The sequence below is a fragment of the Scleropages formosus genome, chromosome 13, assembly GCF_900964775.1.
Source record: "Scleropages formosus chromosome 13, fSclFor1.1, whole genome shotgun sequence".
NCBI classification, from domain to species: domain Eukaryota; kingdom Metazoa; phylum Chordata; class Actinopteri; order Osteoglossiformes; family Osteoglossidae; genus Scleropages; species Scleropages formosus.
In genome coordinates, this window is record NC_041818.1 from 4,233,662 (window position 1) to 4,253,917 (window position 20,256).

At 42.0% G+C, this 20,256-nt stretch overlaps 1 protein-coding gene across 1 annotated transcript in view; it reads left to right on the forward strand.

Moving 5' to 3' along the window:
- Nucleotides 1-20,256, forward strand: part of LOC108925316 (teneurin-1-like) — a 263,460-nt gene that overhangs the window by 131,453 nt on the left and 111,751 nt on the right. The window contains exon 5 of the mRNA XM_018737145.2: nt 6,671-6,900. Within this exon, the coding sequence (XP_018592661.2) occupies nt 6,671-6,900 (230 nt within the window). The remainder of the gene's footprint in view (nt 1-6,670; nt 6,901-20,256) is intronic.

The following is a 20,256-nucleotide window of genomic DNA, read 5'->3' on the forward strand; positions in this document are numbered from 1 at the left end:
ATCTGCTAACAAACATTTGCTGTTTTAATGCACTTTACCATATTAAACATTTAAATACAGAAATTTATTTCCATATGTCACCATGTGAAAGTAATGTGGACTTTAGCTCATAACAGATTAACAATGATGCATTTGTAATATTGAGTGTTCTAATATGAATTTTGCAGATAATTCTATTACAATTTATAGCATATACAGGACAGTGCTGTACAGTGCTTTTCAGAAAACATATTTAAAATTTCATGCTGCTATGCTAAAAAAGTAAAACACATTTTTACCTCATACTGTGTTCACTGAATTCCTGAGAACTGTCCATTTATTGCATTCGTGTAAACGCTGCAAACAGATGTATACTGTATATTGTGCTTAGTGAAAATGGCAAAACACAATATCATCCTGAGCATTAAAACAAATTGTGTATATGAAAGATTGTCACATACTGAGCTGTGATGCCAGGCATGCTGGTAGCAAAGATTCAGTAAGATGCCAGCAAAAATACCATACACTGTTCGTTTTGGTCTATTATTTCATTTAACATTTTCTGTTTGAACCAGGTTGGGTGCCGGGAAAGGCCTACCAGTATTCATGTTTGTAATTAACTATTAACATTTCTTTTTTATTAAAATATAACAAGTGCATGCAGTTGGTTGTTAAAAGTAAACATTTATTGCAGTTTTTAAAAAATCATTCCTGTAGGATCTTTGCTTACCATTCAGCAATTTAACAGCTTTGTTGTGCTGGTTAGCTTGTATTGCAAACTTGGAGGAGTGAACCACTTCGGTGGGAGTCCTTGGGCACAACCAACTTGACAGGGGTGTTTTACTGTGTAATGGGATAAAATGTTTATATATAGGGGGTGTGGTGGCACAGTGGGTTGGACCATGGTCCTGCTGTCCGGTGGGTCTGGCGTTCGAGTCCTGCTTGGGCTGCCTTGTGACAGACTGGCGTCCCGTCCTGGGTGTGTCCTCTCCCCCTCCGGCCTTACGCCCTGTGTTGCCGGGTAGGCTCCGGTTCCCCGTGACCCCGTATGGGACAAGCGGTTCTGAAGGTGTGTGTGTGTGTGCTTATATATAGTAAAATAAGGATATTTATAACAGACAAGCCATGTTGTTTTATGATGATTATGTTTTTGTATTTATGTTGGGTGTCATTTTCAGGGAATATGTGTTTCGGAATTAGTTGTTGAGGCTGTTACGGTGCAGCCAGAAGGGTGGAGTTACTGGTATAAAAGGTTGCATTAGGTCACAGAGACTGGGAGAGCTGTGTATTGCTATTGGTGCAAGGGGTTTAAGCTCCTGGCTCATAGGCCTTATTTTCTTTTGTAACCCAATGTTTATTTTTGTATTTGGCTTGGGTTGAAGTGTTTTATTATTGAAGATCATCATTTTAAGTAAAGAAAAATTAACATTTTTGGTCCAGCTACTTTGGTTCTGTACTGCTGCCTCCATCTGTTGTCTATACCCTCACAATTGTGATCAGATTTTGTATATAACATCAAAATTTAGGGCTTAATATAAGTTTTCTCTTAGCATCCCTGAGGAATGCACTCAAGGTGAACACAGGGGGCATTGCACTGGAGCCATTCAGCCCCACCAAGCACACCTGAACTGAATAAATGCCAGATCTCCAGCACCATAAAAGGAGTGACAGACAAACATCTAGTTGCAGATTCTTTATAAGTCCCTTATTGTATTTCCTAGCGATTCCAGTTCCATGTCTATACACATACTTTTAAAGTCATGTTCACAATGTGTTTGTGTTCTAGTCAAGAGCTCCAGTCTTGTCTGCATCGGTCCACTGTGCTCTTGACCTGGTCCCACATTCCTGCCCAGTCTAAGTCGCTTTCCTGTATACTGTGTCACTGCGTGAGAAGAGCGCTCTATAAAAATAAAAATAAATAAATAAATAAATACTCAGAATCTAATTTCCCTTATGAGAACACTCAGAATGTGTATCCTCTCAATGTTAATCATCTCACTTTGTTTCATTCTTTCATTCTTTGCACAGTGCACCTGTATATATTCGCTCTATTTTTGAGAACAATGCCCTTTACATCCTCATTAGAATGCACAGGAACAAATGTCCATCTTACCTTTGGACGTGACATTATCACAACACTATCATTGTCACTGTTGAACTATTCCCCAAGACATAATGTATTAAATTCTTAAAAATAATTTGTATCAAGTTAGGGTACATCACGTTGTATCAAGAACAACTTTGTGAACACAGAAAAGTCCTTAGGAATGAAAAAAGTCAGAAAATTATAAAGACTAGGCTGTGTTTCCAAACTGTACACCTTGATGAGAAGAACGGTTGTTATAGAAATAACCAACTCTCCTGATCCAACCCTGACTAAGTGACACAACTGAGGAGCTGGACTGGAAACCTCTGTTTTCAGATGGACCACCTTTTTCAAAACTTCTGCCTGGATTGAACTTGCTTTAAGACATCTTATATTCAATCAAGATTGTTTTTTTTAACACCACTTTCCAGTGAAAATTCAATAAGCGGTCCTATTTTATGGTAATTGGTCATGTGTGGTGTAAAAAAAAGGGTTATTTTGCTGTTCAATGGCAAGAAAGAAGAAGAGGAAGGTTAACTTTGGCAGGAAGTGTGATTTGTTGTATGGCCATCCTCAGTAATGTTCTCAGTAATTTCTTCCGCATAACACCCACATTTTCAAAACTGTTTTGCTCCATTTACTTGTGTCATTGTACAGAGGTCAAGATGCACAATGAAGCATTTTAACAGAACAGCAACGGTTGTTTTTCTTCCATATTCACACAAATACATAGGACAGGTCAGGCTCACAATATGTGAATATTGTCAGATGCTGCATTAACAGATATTAATATTATCTCAGCCCATGACTTCCCTAACAATTTGTAAATTAAAATCTTTATTCTTTCTGTATTTCTCAATGTGTATAAACTCATAATATATTGGGGAATCAGTTATGTTTAGTGCTGAATATGATTTTTTAAAGGTAGTGATGAATGCATTTGGTGGAAGTCTGAAAATATATACATGAATTTCAAAGTATAATTGCTGAGTCCCATCTTGCTTCTGGTAATTCAATAAATGCATTAACTGGATCAGTACGTTAACATTTCTAAGTTTCTTCCATCACTTTTACAACATGGTTTGTGAGTTATATTTATTGAATGTTTTTCTTGTAAAAATGTTCCTGTGACATGGTCAGTTGAAGAAGAAATATGTATAATATGTTTTGTGAAAACCTTATTAGTCAGCTATGGAAAATGTTGATGTTCATTAAATACATTACACTAATTCTTAAAGAAAATGACGTACATATTAACTCAAACATGCCTAAATTTAATTATTTTCCATCCATCCATCCATTTTCCTCCGCTTATCCAAGACCGGGTCGCGGGGGAAGTAGTCTAAGCAGAGCCCCCCAGACTTCCCTCTCCCTGCACACCTCCTCCAGCTCCTCTGGGGGAACCCTAAGCCGTTCCCAGGCCAGCTGGGAAACGTAGTCTCTCCAACGTGTCCTGGGTCTGTCCCGAGGCCTCCTCCCAGTGGGACATGCCCAGAACACCTCCCCAGGGAGGCGTCCAGGAGGCATCCGGAACAGATGCCCGAGCCATCTCAACTGGCTCCTCTCGATGCGGAGGAGCAGCGGCTCTACTCCGAGCTCCTCCCGGGTGACTGAGCTCCTCACCCTATCCCTAAGAGTGTGCCCAGCCACTCTGCGGAGGAAACTCATTTCTGCCGCTTGTATCCGCGGTCTCATTCTTTCGGTCATGATCCAGAGTTCATGACCATAGGTGAGGGTAGGAACATAGATCGACCGGTAAATTGAGAGCTTCGCCTTACGACTCAGCTCCTTTTTCACCACCACAGACCAGTACAATGACCGCATTACTGCGGACGCCGCACCAATCCATCTGTCAACCTGCCGCTCCATTTTTCCCTCACTCGTGAACAAGACCCCGAGACACTTAAACTCCTCCACTTGAGGGAGCAACTCCCCCATAACCCGGAGGGGGCAATCCACCTTTTTCCGACTGAGAACCATGGCCTCGGATTTGGAGGTGCTGATTCTCATCCCCGCCGCTTCGCACTCGGCTGCAAACCTCTCCAGTGCACGCTGTAAGTCTTGATTCAATGAAGCCAACAGGACCACATCGTCCGCACAAAGCAGAGACGAGATCCTGCAGCCACCAAAACAGAAACCCTCCGTTCCCTGGCTGCGCCTAGAAATTCTGTCCATAGAGAGAATGAACAGAATCGGTGACAAAGGGCAGCCCTGGCGGAGTCCAACATGCACCGGGAACAAGTCTGACTTTCTGCCGGCAATGCGAACCAAGCTCCTGCTCCGGTCATACAGGGAACGAGCAGCCCGTAGCAACGAGCCCCGAACCCCATAATCCCGAAGTACCCCCCACAGGATGCCACGAGGGACACGGTCGAATGCCTTCTCCAGGTCCACAAAACACATATGGACTGGTTAGGCAAACTCCCATGAACCCTCCAACACCCTAGTGAGGGTATAGAGCTGGTCCAGTGTTCCACGGCCAAGGCGAAAACCGCATTGCTCCTCCTGAATCCGAGGTTCGACTATCGGTCAGATTCTCCTTTCCAGTACCCTGGCATAGACTTTCCCAGGGAGGCTAAGGAGTGTGATCCCCCTATAGTTGGAACACAATCTCCGGTCCCCCTTCTTAAAAAGAGGGACCACCACCCCGGTCTGCCAGTCCAGAGGCACCGTTCCCGAGCTCCACGCAATGCTGCAGAGGCGTGTCAGGCGTGTCAGCCCCACAACATCCAGAGACTTGAGAAGCTCGGGGCGGACCTCATCCACCCCCGGAGCCTTGCCACTGAGGAGCTTTTTGACTACTTCAGCAACTCAGACAAGTCCCCCCCCCGAGTCGCCGGCCTCAGCTTCCTCTACGGAAGGCGTGTCGGAGGGATTGAGGAGATCCTCAAAGTACTCCTTCCACTGCCCGAGGACATCCTCAGTTGAGGTCAGCAGCACACCACTTCCACTGTAAACAGTGTTGGCGGAACACTGCTTCCCCCCTCTGAGTCTCCGGACGGTTTGCCAGAATCTCTTTGAGGCCGACCGAAAGTCTTCCTCCGTGGCCTCACCGAACTCCTCCCAAGCCCGAGTTTTTGCCGCGGCGACTGCCAGAGCCGCGCTGCATCTGGCCCGCCGGTACCCGTCAGCTGCTTCAGGAGTCCCATGAGCCAGCCAGGCCCGATAGAACTCCTTCTTCAGCTTGACGGCATCCCTTATCTCCGGTTTCCACCACCATGTTCGGGGATTGCTGCCGCGACAGGCGCCGGAGACTTTATGGCCGCAGCTCCGAACCGCCGCCCCGACAATGGAGGTGTGGAACATAGTCCATTCGGACTCAATGTACCCAGTCTCTCTCGGGACCTGGTTGAAGCTCTGTCGGAGATGGGAGTTGAAGACCTCTCTGACAGGGGCCTCCGCCAAACGTTCCCAACAGACCCTCACTATGCATTTGGGCCTGCCAGGTCCGTCCAGCTTTCTCCCCCGCCATTGAATTCAACTCACCACCAGGTGGTGATCAGGTGACAGCTCAGCCCCTCTCTTCACCCGAGTGTCCAAGACATATGGCCGAAGATCAGAAGAAACGACTACAAAGTCAATCATCGACCTCCGACCTAGGGTGTCCTGGTGCCAAGTGCACTGATGGACACCCTTATGCATGAACATGGTGTTTGTTATGGACAAACCGTGACTAGCACAGAAATCCAATAACAACTCACCACTCGGGTTCAGATCAGGGAGGCCGTTCCTCCCAATCACGCCCCTCCAGGTATCACTGTCGCTGCCCACGTGGGCGTTAAAGTCCCCCAGTAGAACGACAGAGTCCCCAGTGGGAGCGCTTTCCAGCATGCCCCCCAGGGACTCCAGAAAGGCTGGGTCCTCTACACTGCCGCTAGGCGCATAAGCACAAACGACAGTGAGAGACCGTTCCCTGACCCGAAGGCGTAGGGAGACGACCCTCTCATTCACTGGGGTAGACTCCAACACATGGCGGCTGAACTGGGGGGCTATTAATAAGCCCACACCAGCCCGCCGCCTCTCACCCTGGGGAACGCCAGAATAGTGGAGAGTCCACCCTTGGTCGAGAAGAGTGGTTCCAGAACCCAAGCTGTGAGTGAAAGTGAGCCCGACTATATCTAGACGGTATCTCTCAATCTCCTGCACTAGCTCAGGCTCCTTCCCCGCCAGTGAGGTGACGTTCCAAGTCCTAAAAGCCAGAGTTGGCGCCTGAGGTTTGGGTCGGCTGGGCACTCGGCCCCGACCACTGCCCAAATCACAATGCACCGGCTCCTTATGTCCTCTCTGGCAGGTGCTGAGCCCACCGAAGTTAATTAATTATTTTAATAATACAATCTGATTTTTTTTTTTTTAATTTATTCCTTGGGGGGCGCGGTGGCGCAGTGGGTTGGACTGGGTCCTGCTCTCTGGTGGGTCTGGGGTTTGAGTCTTGCTTGGGGTGCCTTGTGATGGGCTGGTGTCCTGTCCTGGGTGTGTCCCCTCCTGTGTTGCTGGGTTAGGCTCTGGCTCCCTGCGACCCTGTATGGGACAGGCGGTTCAGACAGTGTGTGTGTGTGTGTGTATTTATTCCTTATGCACTAAACCATTCCTCTGTCCATTTCACAGGCACTTCTTGTTTAAGCACGGGTCGGGATCATCTGCCCTCTTCAGTCAGAATTACCCTCTCACCTCAAGCACAGTGTACTCCCCACCCCCAAGGCCCCTGCCTAGGAGTGCATTCTCACGACCCACCTTCACCTTCAGCAAGCCCTACAAGTGCTGCAACTGGAAATGCATGGCCCTCAGCGCAACTGCTGTCACAGTAACACTTGCCCTGTTGCTTGTCTACGTCACTGGTAAGCTTCCGCTACACTCAGTTGCACTTGCCTCTTTCTGGATTTGTCCCATGTTGTCTTCTATCTATCTATCTATCTATCTATCTATCTATCTATCTATCTATCTATCTATCTATCTATCTATCTATCTATCTACCTACAGTATGTCCTTGTTTTTTAAAATTGTGTCCTAAATAAAATGGTGACATCCAAAATGAAGATTAAAGTAAAAAATGAAAATACTTGAAGAGAGAGACACTGAATAAAACAGCTGAAACCAAGAACAGGCCTATAGTGTTTCTCTTGAGGAAGGTCAATTTAGAACTCTTGAAAGACATGACTTTCAGTTGAAGGCTTTAAATCCATACTTTTGTCAGGAAATTAGTATAATATTTGAAATAGAAGCAATGTAGTCTTTTTAATAAATTTTCAAAGTTGCTGTGGTTGTTCATAGGTCCTTTAATCGAAATGGCTTTTTTTATTTAAAAGGAAAATTTCTCAGCTTGGGTAAAATGATGCGAATTTGTAAGTCTCTTTATTCTTCGAAAAAGTTGGTGCTCTCATTGTGCTGCCAGACAGTCTGTGATTTGCTGTGATGGCACTGAAGCATTTCCAGAGTGACATCCTGGAGTGATGTCTTCTGCACCACCAGTCTGTTTTACTTTGAGCTGAGCAGGAATGTGTAATGTAACCACATTAGTCAGGGAGGCATAATCCAGCAAAGTTCAGAGTTCTTTTATCCATCAGAAAATATCACAGAGGACTGGGCAAAAGCTTATGCCTCAGAATCTAAAGAAATCACACTGAATCTGAGATGTTTCTTCCATTTTTGCTGTAAATCAACTACTTGTTTATTTTGGTATAATTTAGCATCTGAGTTTCTTTTTAAAAGTTTAGTCGCATGTTAGATTAATCACAATACTGTCTAAACTTTCTGTGTTTATAAGGGGTGGTGATACTGTTTGTTTGAAAACAAAGCTTATCCAAATGACTAGAGCAAGTCAGCATTATGACCCTCCTACATTTCCTTCTTGAACACAAAAGGGAGCTTTTTATGTGATTTTGCCTCTGAAATTTCAATGTATGGTCAATAAAGTCATATGCAATCACAGCGTACAACAAGAAAGCAGCAGCAACAGATTTGCTTAACTAAGCGACCATGCATTAAGTTTGATTTCATAGCACAATGGCTCAGAGAACTCAATTTTAGTAGCCTCTTTGTTGTTACTGGATTACATTCTAGATTGACTCACAACCTCCATCACTATTGGTTTCTTTTCAGTTATCTGCTTTTTTAGTTATACTGTATGCAGATGTTATACATTGGAAATTGGGAATATTTAGAGCACATAGAAACAATAGGTTGTTTCTATGTGCTCTAAATATACAGTATGTTAAATGAGAAGAAAAAATGTTTTGAATTAAGTGTGCCAAACATAGAGCTTGTGTTTAAATGTTAGTCATCTGCTGTTACTTGGAGAACATAACATATTGTAATGGATTTAATGTCAACTAAAATGAAAGTGCCTTTTATGTGTGCAAATGGGAAGCAAACCATAGAATGGGACCTGTGTTCCTCAGAAGCCATCCTCTGTAGAGTAGTTATCGGTAACCGCTGGCACATCCTGGTGTCTGCTCAGACAGTCTTGTGTGGCATAGAGTTTCCCTCTGACACCTTTAGCTGATCAGCGTTTTGATTTAAATCAGGAATAGTAAATTTAAGAAGACAATTAGGGAACCTTGAGATGCCATCAATGAGACATTGATACCCCAGCAAGTCTATCACAATTGCCATCAGGGAAACAGTGCTTTTTTGCCCCGAAATTTACAATGCATTGTTCTTCACTTTCTGAGTAAATTTCATTGCATTACTTCACCCAGAACAATGAACATCTGTCTTCACAACTGTTGCCCTTTACTTTCTCTCCCTATCTGCACCTATCTAGTGGTTGTCTTCAGTGACAAGTTGTACATGTCATAAAGCATCAAAGGCACTCATTGTGTCTTAATCCCACACATGTCTTGTTCCAAGGTATAAATGCTACATGCTACAAGTCACATGGAAGCACACAGAAGGCCTGGAAACCCTCTTATTCACCATATTCACTCATGTGGTTTCATTTGTCCCACCTCTGCAAAGTTATGGCACTTGTCATAGTTGTATAGATCCATTTCTTGCAATTGTGTGATTTGAGCAAGTGACCTCTAAGCTTAAAAGTAGCAACTGTAACCACTAAACTACATGATGTCCCCCTATTTGACCCCTTATCATTATACCACCTAAGCTCACCTTTGTCCTCCAGAATATTCACATTGCACTCATTGTGCTCACTGTATCGTAATCTTTATTTTATACTGTTAACATTTCTTCTTTTACCACATATTAAAAGATTAATGACATTCACTCAGTGGTTAAACAATACTTTATGTTTTTTTCAAGAAAAGGGGAATACACACACACACACACACACACATTTTCAGAACCGCTTGTCCCATACGGGGTCGCGGGGAACCGGAGCCTACCCGGCAACACAGGGCGTAAGGCCGGAGGGGGAGGGGACACACCCAGGACGGGAAAAGGGGAATATTTAGGCTTAAACATATTTATGCTGCATAGGAATAAAGTCATCGTAGAGTTCTGACATTCAAATGGATAAATGGCAATTACAGTACAAATAATGGCAGATGGAAAGGACCTTGACAACCAATCACACCACGCTTATTCTCTGCCACATAGAATCACATACGTATCAGTTATGTGAAAAAGAAAGTGAACTGGAGGAAAGGGAGAAGAAAAGGGAGAGAAATTTTTTAAAAAATCAATGGAAGTTTTCAGATCATTCCAAAAATTTAAAAAATACAACCTGAAGCTGTGTCTAAGAAAAAGGGTAAAATAAAACATTTTCGGTATCAATGCATGATGTGTGGCTCACTTCGTGGAATATCAGCCCTGCATCATCGCTACTAACTCCTCTTTTGCTTCTAAAAAAATCTGTCATTTTCCTCTGCAACTTAAATCTCTCGCCTTCTTCTCTCTTTTCTCCAGTACTATCCATGCTCCCTTCTGCTGCACAATTCTCAGAGCTGTCCACAGACAATGCGGCCAGTTTCCTCCTCTCAGCCCTAGACTCTCTCTGCCATCTAACAACCAGACCAGTACATTTCAGTTCCATCCCACGGTTATTGTATGTACTATGCACTATGTGACAACAGGACCAAACTCCAATCTGTAGAATGACGATGGCCAAAATCAATGACTCACAGTTTACAAGGGACTCCTTGCAACCTTACACTCTGGTGTTTCCTTTGCTAAAATCACCTGCTTTCAGCAAAAACTATAGTCTGCAAACAGCAATCAACACCAATTATTCACCATCTTCTCTTTCTTACTCTGCTCTCCTCCTCCTCCTCCTTCTCCTTCTCTTCTTCCCTCCTCTTTCACCACTGATAGTTTTGCCTTGTTCTTCGGAGACAACTGTTAACACCATCATTAACAAGTTACCGGCATCTATCTGCCTCGATTATCCCGGGCCTCCCTATAAAGTCTAACCCATGCCACCATGGGTGGAGCAAGAGGACAGGGGTTTGATCACTGCTCAGTCTGTGTGGAGTTTGTACATTCTCCCTGTGTCTGTGTGGATTTCCTTCCACAGTGCAAAGACATGCTGTTCAGGTTCCCCATAGTGTGTGAGTGACAGAGAAAGTGTGTTCTACTGATGTATGGATGAGTGATCCATTGGAAGTAGTGTAAGTCACCTTGATGAATAAGATGTGTGGGAAGATAACACTACTTAGAGCTCACTGGAAGTCTCTTTGGAGAAAAGTGTCTGCTAAATAAATAAATCTAAATGTAAATGCGCCAAAACTGCCCTGCTTGAGGTATCAGAGGATATCTAGTCAGCTACAGCATCCTCCATCTCCTCAATCTTCAGCCTCCTTGACTTAATTTGAGACTATCAACCATCAGATTATACTGTCCTCTCTTGGATATCTTAGCATCAAATATGCAGCACTGAAATATTTGAGTCCTATCTATTAGGTAGCTCTCACCAAGTGGTCTGATGTGGCTCCTGGTCATCCCCTCAGACTTTCTGAACTGGTGCTCAAAAGGGCTTGTTGCTTGCCCCCCTACTCTCCTCCATCGAAACCTCTTCCCTTGGCCCTATCATAACCTCCCACAAATTCTCCTACCACTGCTATGCCCAGCTCTTCTTTTCTTTTTCCTACAGAACTACAGACATTTCTTTACACATTGCTGCCTACCTCTCAGACATCTCTGCTATCATCATCTACAACTCAAACTCTACAAAACAGAGATCATTCACCTTTCAGCTGGTCCATCCTCCTACTGAGAACTCTCTATCAAACTGGAAAACTCACTCATTTCACTTACTTCATTAGTTAAGAGCCTGGGAATAATGATAGACTCAGTCTGTGTTTCTCTTAACACATTGTAGCATCCCCTCTTAAAGCTACTGAAAACAGGTTAAGGAGACCGGGCTGCAGAAAAATGCTCTTTGTTGACTGCGTAAATATCCTTTTAACAGCAGTCTTTACCAAGACATCACAGACCCTACAAAGCAGCCTGCCAAACACTTGAGAGTTCCCGCAGGTCACTCTAAGCCTCCCTACTCCACACAATGGTTAGAGGGTCACCCCTTGAACACCCCCAGATTTCACTCATTACAGACTAAGCATTAGGAGTACAACAGCTAATCAGAAAGGAACACAGGACTATGTTCAGGAATAGACACTAGCATCAATATCACACAAAGTGGGTGGGGCACTGGAGTGTGGGTCCACTTGTGGGATATTTTATTGCCAAAGTACAAGGGATGAAGTGATACTCATTGTTGGGCACAGGCATGGTTCAATCAGAGGTAAAACATTGTTTTGAATACATGGGTGATGAGGCAAAACAAGGGTTGATGCCATGGGAGACTGGAACCAGGGACAAGGATACAGGTGAGGCAACAAGGAAGGAGATGCACAGAGATGGTTAGGTAAGGCGAGGTAGACATATCATCAGCACAGGTAGGACGGTGGTCTTGAAGAGATTCTGTAACTGGGGAGCAAAAGAGCTCCGCTGATTACGGCCAAGAGCCGGTGTCGGGGTGAGGTTATGGGCGTGACAATCAACTCAGCACCATAAGAATATCACAGCCACAACCTGGTCCTACAAATACATCCTGCATAACATTCGCAACAAACTCTGCACAACTTGTTGTCCAGGCCATGGTGATAGCCCACCTGGAATATTAAATTCAATTTAGTTTTAGAGTGCTTTTCTCACACAGTTACACACAACACTGAATTAAAAGCATAAGACAAATAGATAGTTGGCTATACATTAAATTACTACAGTATCCATGCAATTATTAAAGCTATAAGTAAGCCTATTAGCCACTGAGTAAAGGAACAAAACACTCCCAACCGAAAGGCAAAGGGAAAAAAAACCATCAAAACGCATCTCATAACCATGGGGTGTTTGTATTGTTTTCAGAAGAAAAGTCTGTTAAATGAATAAATGTAATGTAACTGTAAATTTCAACAGTGATGAATGCAAAAGCAAGGCTATAAGATGTTCCCTCAAGAAAGATTTCTCTGTTCATAAGGGATGGCAAAGGATATCTGTCAAAGGTGCTGTCAGTCGAGTAGAGTGACAAGTACTATAATCAATAGGACTGAGCAATGTCAAAGGGCCTGGTGTGAGCCATCATTCTGAAAAGTATTTGAGACAGTCCAGGAATTTCTGCTTCCCGGCAACAAGATTTTAAAGTAGCAGACCTTTCATGCTTCATAGTGATCTTATTGATTGATCCATTTTGTCTATGTTTTCAACCTTTTATTCTGGTCTGCTGCAGCAGCTATAAACTGAAGCTTTTTTTGCAAGAGAGAAGTAGTTCTTGAGAGCAAGGGCCAGATAATAAATTATTCTTCATTCTGAGCAATACGTATGTTACACAGTCATGCCAGGTTGGAATTCCCTGTCTTTCTAATAGGATTTTTACACTGCAAGGAAATTTGACATATTAACTAGAATCTGAGTGGTGCTTATTTGTGCCAACATTTCTTGTAATATTAAAGTTTGTCTATTTCATTCTTTCTTCAAATCCCACAATTTTTCACTCAGGGTTTAAGTGAATTTAAATATGATTTAAAGACTGCAGTCGTACCATACTTGTTGAAATTAAAAGTCCATTTAGTGAGCAGATCTTAAGGAAACATGATTCAGCTCTTTGTTACTTTATCAGTTTCCACGCCAAATGCGTTTATGAGCCGTCGTCTCATTAACTAAAGGTGTATTGGAACATTTTGCAGAAAAAGTCCACAGTTCTAATGAAGATTATTATTATTTTTATTTTTTATAGAGCGCTCTTCTCATGCAGTGACACAGAGCACTTTAACACAGGCATGCAGCAAGAAAAATTGATACAAACAAAGACAGTCAACTAATGGCTACCATAATGAAGAACTTATTATAGAGCTATAAGTATACTTACTGGCCACCGGGGAAAGGAACAAAAACTCCCAACTGAAGGTTGAGGGAGAAAAAAAAAACCTCTGGGGGTCCATGGGCCAGTGGTTGCCCACCCCTCCTGGGCATTCTAGAAAGTAACGATTTGTAAGCCAGTGTTTAACAAGTAATTATAATGTTGGTAAATGGCATCTTCGATCCCCAGCTCGGCATGGAACGTCTCGATCGTCATGACAGATTGTCATGGATCCTCTGTCAGCATGGGATTCGTCTGTCACCACTGGCCGGCCTCCTCAGGTCTTATGTAGCGAGGTAGTGCTCAATGAGAAGATAGGACAGAGTTAGTAATCTGTTACTTAAGTAAATTTAAAATGCATTTTTGTAAAGGTGATAAAAAACAACCAAGGCAGGTCGAATTACATTACGAGGTGGAATGCCTGAGTGAACATGTAAGTCTTTAGTTGGGATTTGAAAACAGAAACAGACGGAGTATTTCTGACAGTAACTGGTAGACTATTCCACAGCTTAGGTGCTCTATAACTAAAGGCGCGACCTCCTACTGAGGTCTTATTGATCACAGGTACTTTAAGGTAACCTCCATCTAATGAACGGAGATATTGTCCTGGGATATAAAAATTAATGATTTCACAAAGGTAAGCCGGAGCAATGCCATGTATTGCCTTATAGGTCAAAAGTAGGATTTTATAACTCTATAAGAGCCAATGCAAGAATTTAAGTACCGGTGTTATATGGTCGTACTTCCAAGTTCTAGTAACAATTCTTGCAGCAGCATTTTGTACCAACTGTAGCTTAGATACAGTCTGGTACGGACAACTCGACAATAAAGCATTACAGTAATCCAGCCTGCTGGAAACAAAAGTATGAACCAGTTTCTCAGAATCCCGTCTACAAAGGAATCGCCGCATTTTAGCTATGCTTCTTAATTGAAGGAAGCACGACTTAGTCAAAGCATTTACATGCGATACAAATGACAGCTTTCCATCCAGCAGGACACCCAAATCCTTGACACAATCCGGACGCTTGAAGGTAATACCGTTTGTTGTAAAGATTGGTGTGATTATGTCGAGAGTTTTAGCATCACCCCCCACCACAAGTACCTCCATTTTATTGGCATTTAGAGATACAAAAAATTATTACTCATCCATAATTTTATACTGGTAAAACAATTAGCTAATGACACCACATGTGATGGATCATCAGGCTTGAACGATACATAAAGCTGTGTATCATCGGTATACGACTGGAAATTCACATTGTGTTTGCGAATAATGTCACCCAATGGTAACATATAGAGTGATAACAGTAATGGACCCAACACTGAGCCCTGTTGCACACCATACTGAACTGTAGAGGAGGTGGAGGGGGTGCAGTCGTCAGATTTCAGTACAAATTGTTCATGGTTAGCTAAATATGATTCAAACCACTTCAGAATGGTACCTCTTAGTCCAACCAGGTTTCCAAGTCTACTCAGTAGGATACTATGGGCTACAGTATCAAATGCAGCACTCAAGTCTAGTAAAATAAGAATAGAGATCTGACCAGCATCAGAAAAAATGAGAATATCATTAACAACACATGTAAGTGCCGTTTCAGTGCTGTGACCAGTGCGGAAACCAGACTGAAATTTTTCAAATATATTATGATGATTAAGATACTTTACAATTTGCAAGGCTACAATTTTTTCTAGAATTTTGGATAAAAACAGTAGATTGGAGATCGGTCTATAATTACATGGGTTATTACAGTCCAGATCCGATTTCTTTAGGAGGGGTCTACTAACGACGAATTTAAGAGCTTTTGGAACACAGCCATTTAGTAACGACGTATTAACAATATTAACAATAGGTTCTGCAAGCACGGAAACTGCGGCTTTCAGTAATTTAGTGGGGATTGGGTCTAAAGGACAGGTAGTACTTTTCATAGAGCGAATTAGGACGGAGGGGGGTGCGGTGGCACAGTGGGTTGGACCAGGTCCTGCTCTCCGGTGGGTCTGGGGCTCGAGTCCCACTTGGGGTGCCTTGTGTCGGACTGGTGTCCCATCCTGGGTGTGTCCCCTCCCCCTCTAGCCTTGCGCCCTGTGTTGCTGGGTTAGGCTCTGTCTCCCTGCGACCCCATATGGGACAAGCAGTTCAGACAGTGTGTGTGTGTGTGTGTGTGTGTGTGTGAATTAGGACAGTAATTTCCTCTACAATTATTATGTTGAAGCTACTGAGATGGTGCAGACAACTAATATTATCATCGTCAGAAGCGCTTATGTTTGCTAAAATCGAACTAGAGGGCACTATGGATTTGCGGATATTCTCTAATTTATTATTGAAAAACGACATAAATTCATCATTAGTAATGGTAGCAGAAATACATTGTTTATCTTTGTGTTTACCAGTTAAGTAAGTGATGGTATTTAACAGGAAGTGAGGGTTCTTGTGATTTTCATCAGTTAACTTTGCGTAGTATTCGAATCTGGCATGAAAAAGTGCTTTTTTATATTTTTTAGACAATCGGACCAGGCTACATAATAAATGTTTAGTTGAACGCCATTTACGCTCTAATTTACGACATTCTAACTTTATTGCACGAGTTGATTCCTTGAACCATGGCGAGTTTCTTACAGTTCGAATAAGTTTAGTTTTTGGTGGAGCCGCAGAGTCTAGGGCAAATTTAACCACTGAATTATAATCTAATAACTATAATCTAACTATAATCTAGCCATCTGATCAATATCTACACTCGTTCCAAAATCGGAGCTTCTAATATTATTGATAATTTTAGCAGTAGTAGTGTCATCAATATGCCGCACGATTTTGGTCTTACTATTGTCTGATGCCATGGGCAGGTATAGATCAAAGGTTATTAAATGATGATCAGAAATAGCCTCGTTTAAAGGAATAATAGTAACATGATGAACATCTACGCCGTAGGTTATGACGAGATCAAGCGTATGGTTACGGGAATGAGTAGGACCAGTAACAACTTGGGTAAAACCGACAGAGTTTAAGAGAGACAAAAAAAGAGAGACAAAAAGCGAGAGTATCCGAGGACACGTCTACATGAATATTGAAATCACCCAGCAGGATAATTTTGTCATGGGTAACGACTAAATTGGTTATGAAGTTACTAAATTCCTCGAGAAAAGAGGAGTACGATCCGTGAGGTGGACGGTAGATAAGGAATATAACTGTATTGGGGTTTGAGTTGAAATCTAATTGTAGAGCTTCAAACGAGGTGATATTATCACGATTTCTCGGTGTTATTTGTAATTTATTATTGAAAAGAATGCCGACTCCACCTCCATGACACACAGAACGAGATTTATGGAAATAATAATATCCATCCGGAGCGGCTTCTATTAGCGGAATCGTATCGGACTCACTGAGCCAGGTTTTGGTAAGAAAGAATAAATCGGACTTGTAACTTAATATTAAGTCGTTTACTAGGACAGCTTTACTTGTTAATGAACGAATATTTAACAGATAGCATTTTATATTACAGTTTGGCCTCGGTGGTAAGTTGAGAATGTTTGTATTAATGTATTTTAGGTTTCTGGTACAAACACTTCTGTCGCTATGTCTAGTTAAACGCCGTGGCCTTATAATAGTTTGAATGTTTTGGTTGCACTTAACGCTTTTATTTAAAGTTTTAGGCCAACACTGGACAAGGCACAAGAAACCCCATCACATGAGAAATCACTACTGATATCAAAACAAGCAATAGACCCATCAATACACAAAGTTGCTAAAGGAGATGATCCATGGACCATGAGTCAGTCCTGCAACTTGCAGGGAAAGTTCTGGGACAAAACAAATGAACCCCTCCAGTTGAGGTGTACACCATCACACGTGAAAAACCTGGGCCTTTCCCAGAAATCATCCCAGTTTTTCACAAATGATATACAATTAGAGCAGCACCACGTCTCCAACCACCTGTTAAAAGACACCAATCTACTGCACACTATGTCCCCCATTAAGAGTCTAGGTAAAGGACCAGACACTATTAGATTACTATTAGCATTTCCTTCTGGCCTTGTTACACATAGAAATAAAACAGCTCTTTAACACCTCAGACTGCTGATAACGAATATTATTACCACCAACATGCACCATCATAGTCGACACGGCATTATCGGCCAGAGAACTGATACGAGCCGCCATGTCGGACACACGTGCGTGTGGGTAACACTTTACCTTTACATTTACATTTCGATTCCCAGGCCCCCAAACCTTAACATTTCGGACAGCCGAATCCCCCAAAATGAGCACTTTATTTATTATTATTATTATTATTATTATTATTAGGTGAACTGCTTAGAGCCGAAAATCTATTTTGGGTTTGGACGGGAGAACCCAAACCAGGAGCCCGCTTAGGCTTCGCTTTATTTGACTTCTTACTCCGAACCGTAACCCAGTCGTCGTGAGAGTGCTCTGGTGTATCTGGCTTCTCGTTAGCTGTACTGGGGCCTGTAAGTGTCGACGTCGAGTTCGACACTACGGAGGCATCGGGACACACCAAGTCCAACCAACTCTTCATTTCTTGTATAGAAATCAAATTCTTACTGCGCTCTTCTAAATCATGGATCTTCCGCACCAAGTCATTATTTGTTACGCATTTCGAGCAAATGGAGTGTTCTACAATGTCAGCAGGTGCAACCAAACAAAACATGTTACATGAGACACAACACACAGGTATGGCGTCAGACGATACATTTAGGATAGAACTTACATTGAACAGGGACTCCATTCTTTCCAAAGACGCTGTCTCAGCAACCGGTGTGTGACGCCATGCTCTGCCACGCTGGAGATGGATTACAGTTACAAAGGATGAGCGGCATCTTCACATGGGCTTTAAGCTGGTCTGAAGTTTACCAAAGAATGTTCTTCAGTGAATAGTGTTTCATTTATAGATATTTTGAAAGTCAATTTTTGTTTCAGTCTGAGATTACTGTGTTTTCTTCAGTATCCATTCACACCTCCTGTGAGATCATTCTTATTCTGTTATAGTCCATATCTTGCATAGCAGAAGCAGAAAGTAGTATTAAGCTACCTACAGCTGGTTAAGCCAGAGGCAAAAGTCCTACATGTGTTTATAAGAGCAGACCTTTCCTTCCTGCACCATGATGCTCCAGGACTTTCCCTCCAGCATGGTCTTTGAAGTTTTATTTTGCTAAGAACCTGCCTCCAAGCAGGTCTGACCCCTAAAATAAATGCTGGGAGTCCCTGTATCACACCATTACAATGGTGTATTTGCTGGGCACCTGCTATGAGTGCAGTTTAGGATATGGGAAACAGCTTGGTGTTGTTGTGAATCATAAGTAAATGATATGCCATAAATGCTTAAAATGCATAGTGCAGGAGTGGAAGATCAACTGCACAAGAGAATAAATGTAAATAAATAAATAAACAATCCATTCATGTTAAAGTGAAAGTTGTATTTATCAAAGGTCTGTTCATACATTCTGCTTTAACCAGAGGGAGCATCAGTGAAGAATATTGCCCTTCAGATCTCCAGTAATCTCACTGCTTGAATGATAATACCTTGATTGGGAGCTACTTCAGCAAAAATTCATGCTGAAAATAACAGTCAAGGATTGAATGTCTGGAAAACTGGTTTCATCCCAAGTCTTAACCATGCCTTTGCTTCTTTTAGAGACAGTGTATGTTTTTTGTTGAGTATCTTTAGTGTCTGGTTTATAGCATTTCCTGCCAAAGTAACCTGGGTACAGTAACAGGCCTTGAAGAAAAGTATGTATACATCTGAGACTAAAACAATGGTCTCGGATTTTGCCTTTTGTTGTTACCTAAATTAGATTTAGTAACACTTTAAATTTACGGTAAGCCTCTATAAATTGAGCTTTTTAACAAAATGATTGTTTTCTTTTATGAGTAATGTTAGGGAAATAATTGTGAACAATATAATGATATAATCTGCAGTAGGACAGCCTGCCAATAAATTAACAGCAAGTTTCATAAACCAAACTAATTAATGTATGAAGAAAATGTAAATGGTCATCTTTGAATTTTCTGCTGTAAGTCCTAAATATATTTCAATACTAGGTTGCAAAATTCTTTTGAATTCCTGTACATTGCATATTAAACAAGCTGTTTATGTGTATATTATAACGACCCGCGTTACTGATTTAATGTAAATAGTTGCATTGTGGGAAATCTGTAAATAATGTCTGTAACCGCTGGGGCCACTTCGGGGGGAAATGGTGGGTTGACTGTGTCTGCCACTGTGTTGAGGAGTGCTAAGGCTGGCTGGCTGTAAATGCAGGTCCTGGAGGAAAAGGAGTTTTTGGACCGAGAGCATTATTTCCCTTGTGTTGGTGTTTGAATAAACCGTTTGTTATGAACGCTCCTTCCTTGCCCCATCCAAACCCACAGTGCTGCGCGCCACAGTATGTTTTCAGGATGTTTCAGAATTCAGAAAAGCCTTTTGCTAACACAGAAGTAAACATTGCTGTATGTACATATATATTATTTTTGTTATTTTTTCTTTTCATACCATGGTAATAGTAGATTGTTTCACATTTTTTTGCTAAGAAAAATTATGTGAGACTTTTTAAAAAAAAAAAAAAAACAATAAGTATAAATAGTAAAATATGCCATTTATGCAAATCCATTACTTTGGAAGTAATTCAATCAGGACTTGGAAAGTTCTTCACAGAATAAAATTTTTTGCCATCAAAGGACATTTTTAACATATGTTGTGCTGCTAAAGTGTTTTTTTTCCCCACTTGGGCACTTACTCTATCTCCTACTGTTCTCAGAAAAGTTTGGTAGGCTCTAATTTGCAACAAGCAGGTGTGTGTTGATTTTGACAGAACCGCTCATTGTTAATTACCAAGCCAATTATCAGTATTTCTGTACAAATTTCCAATACAA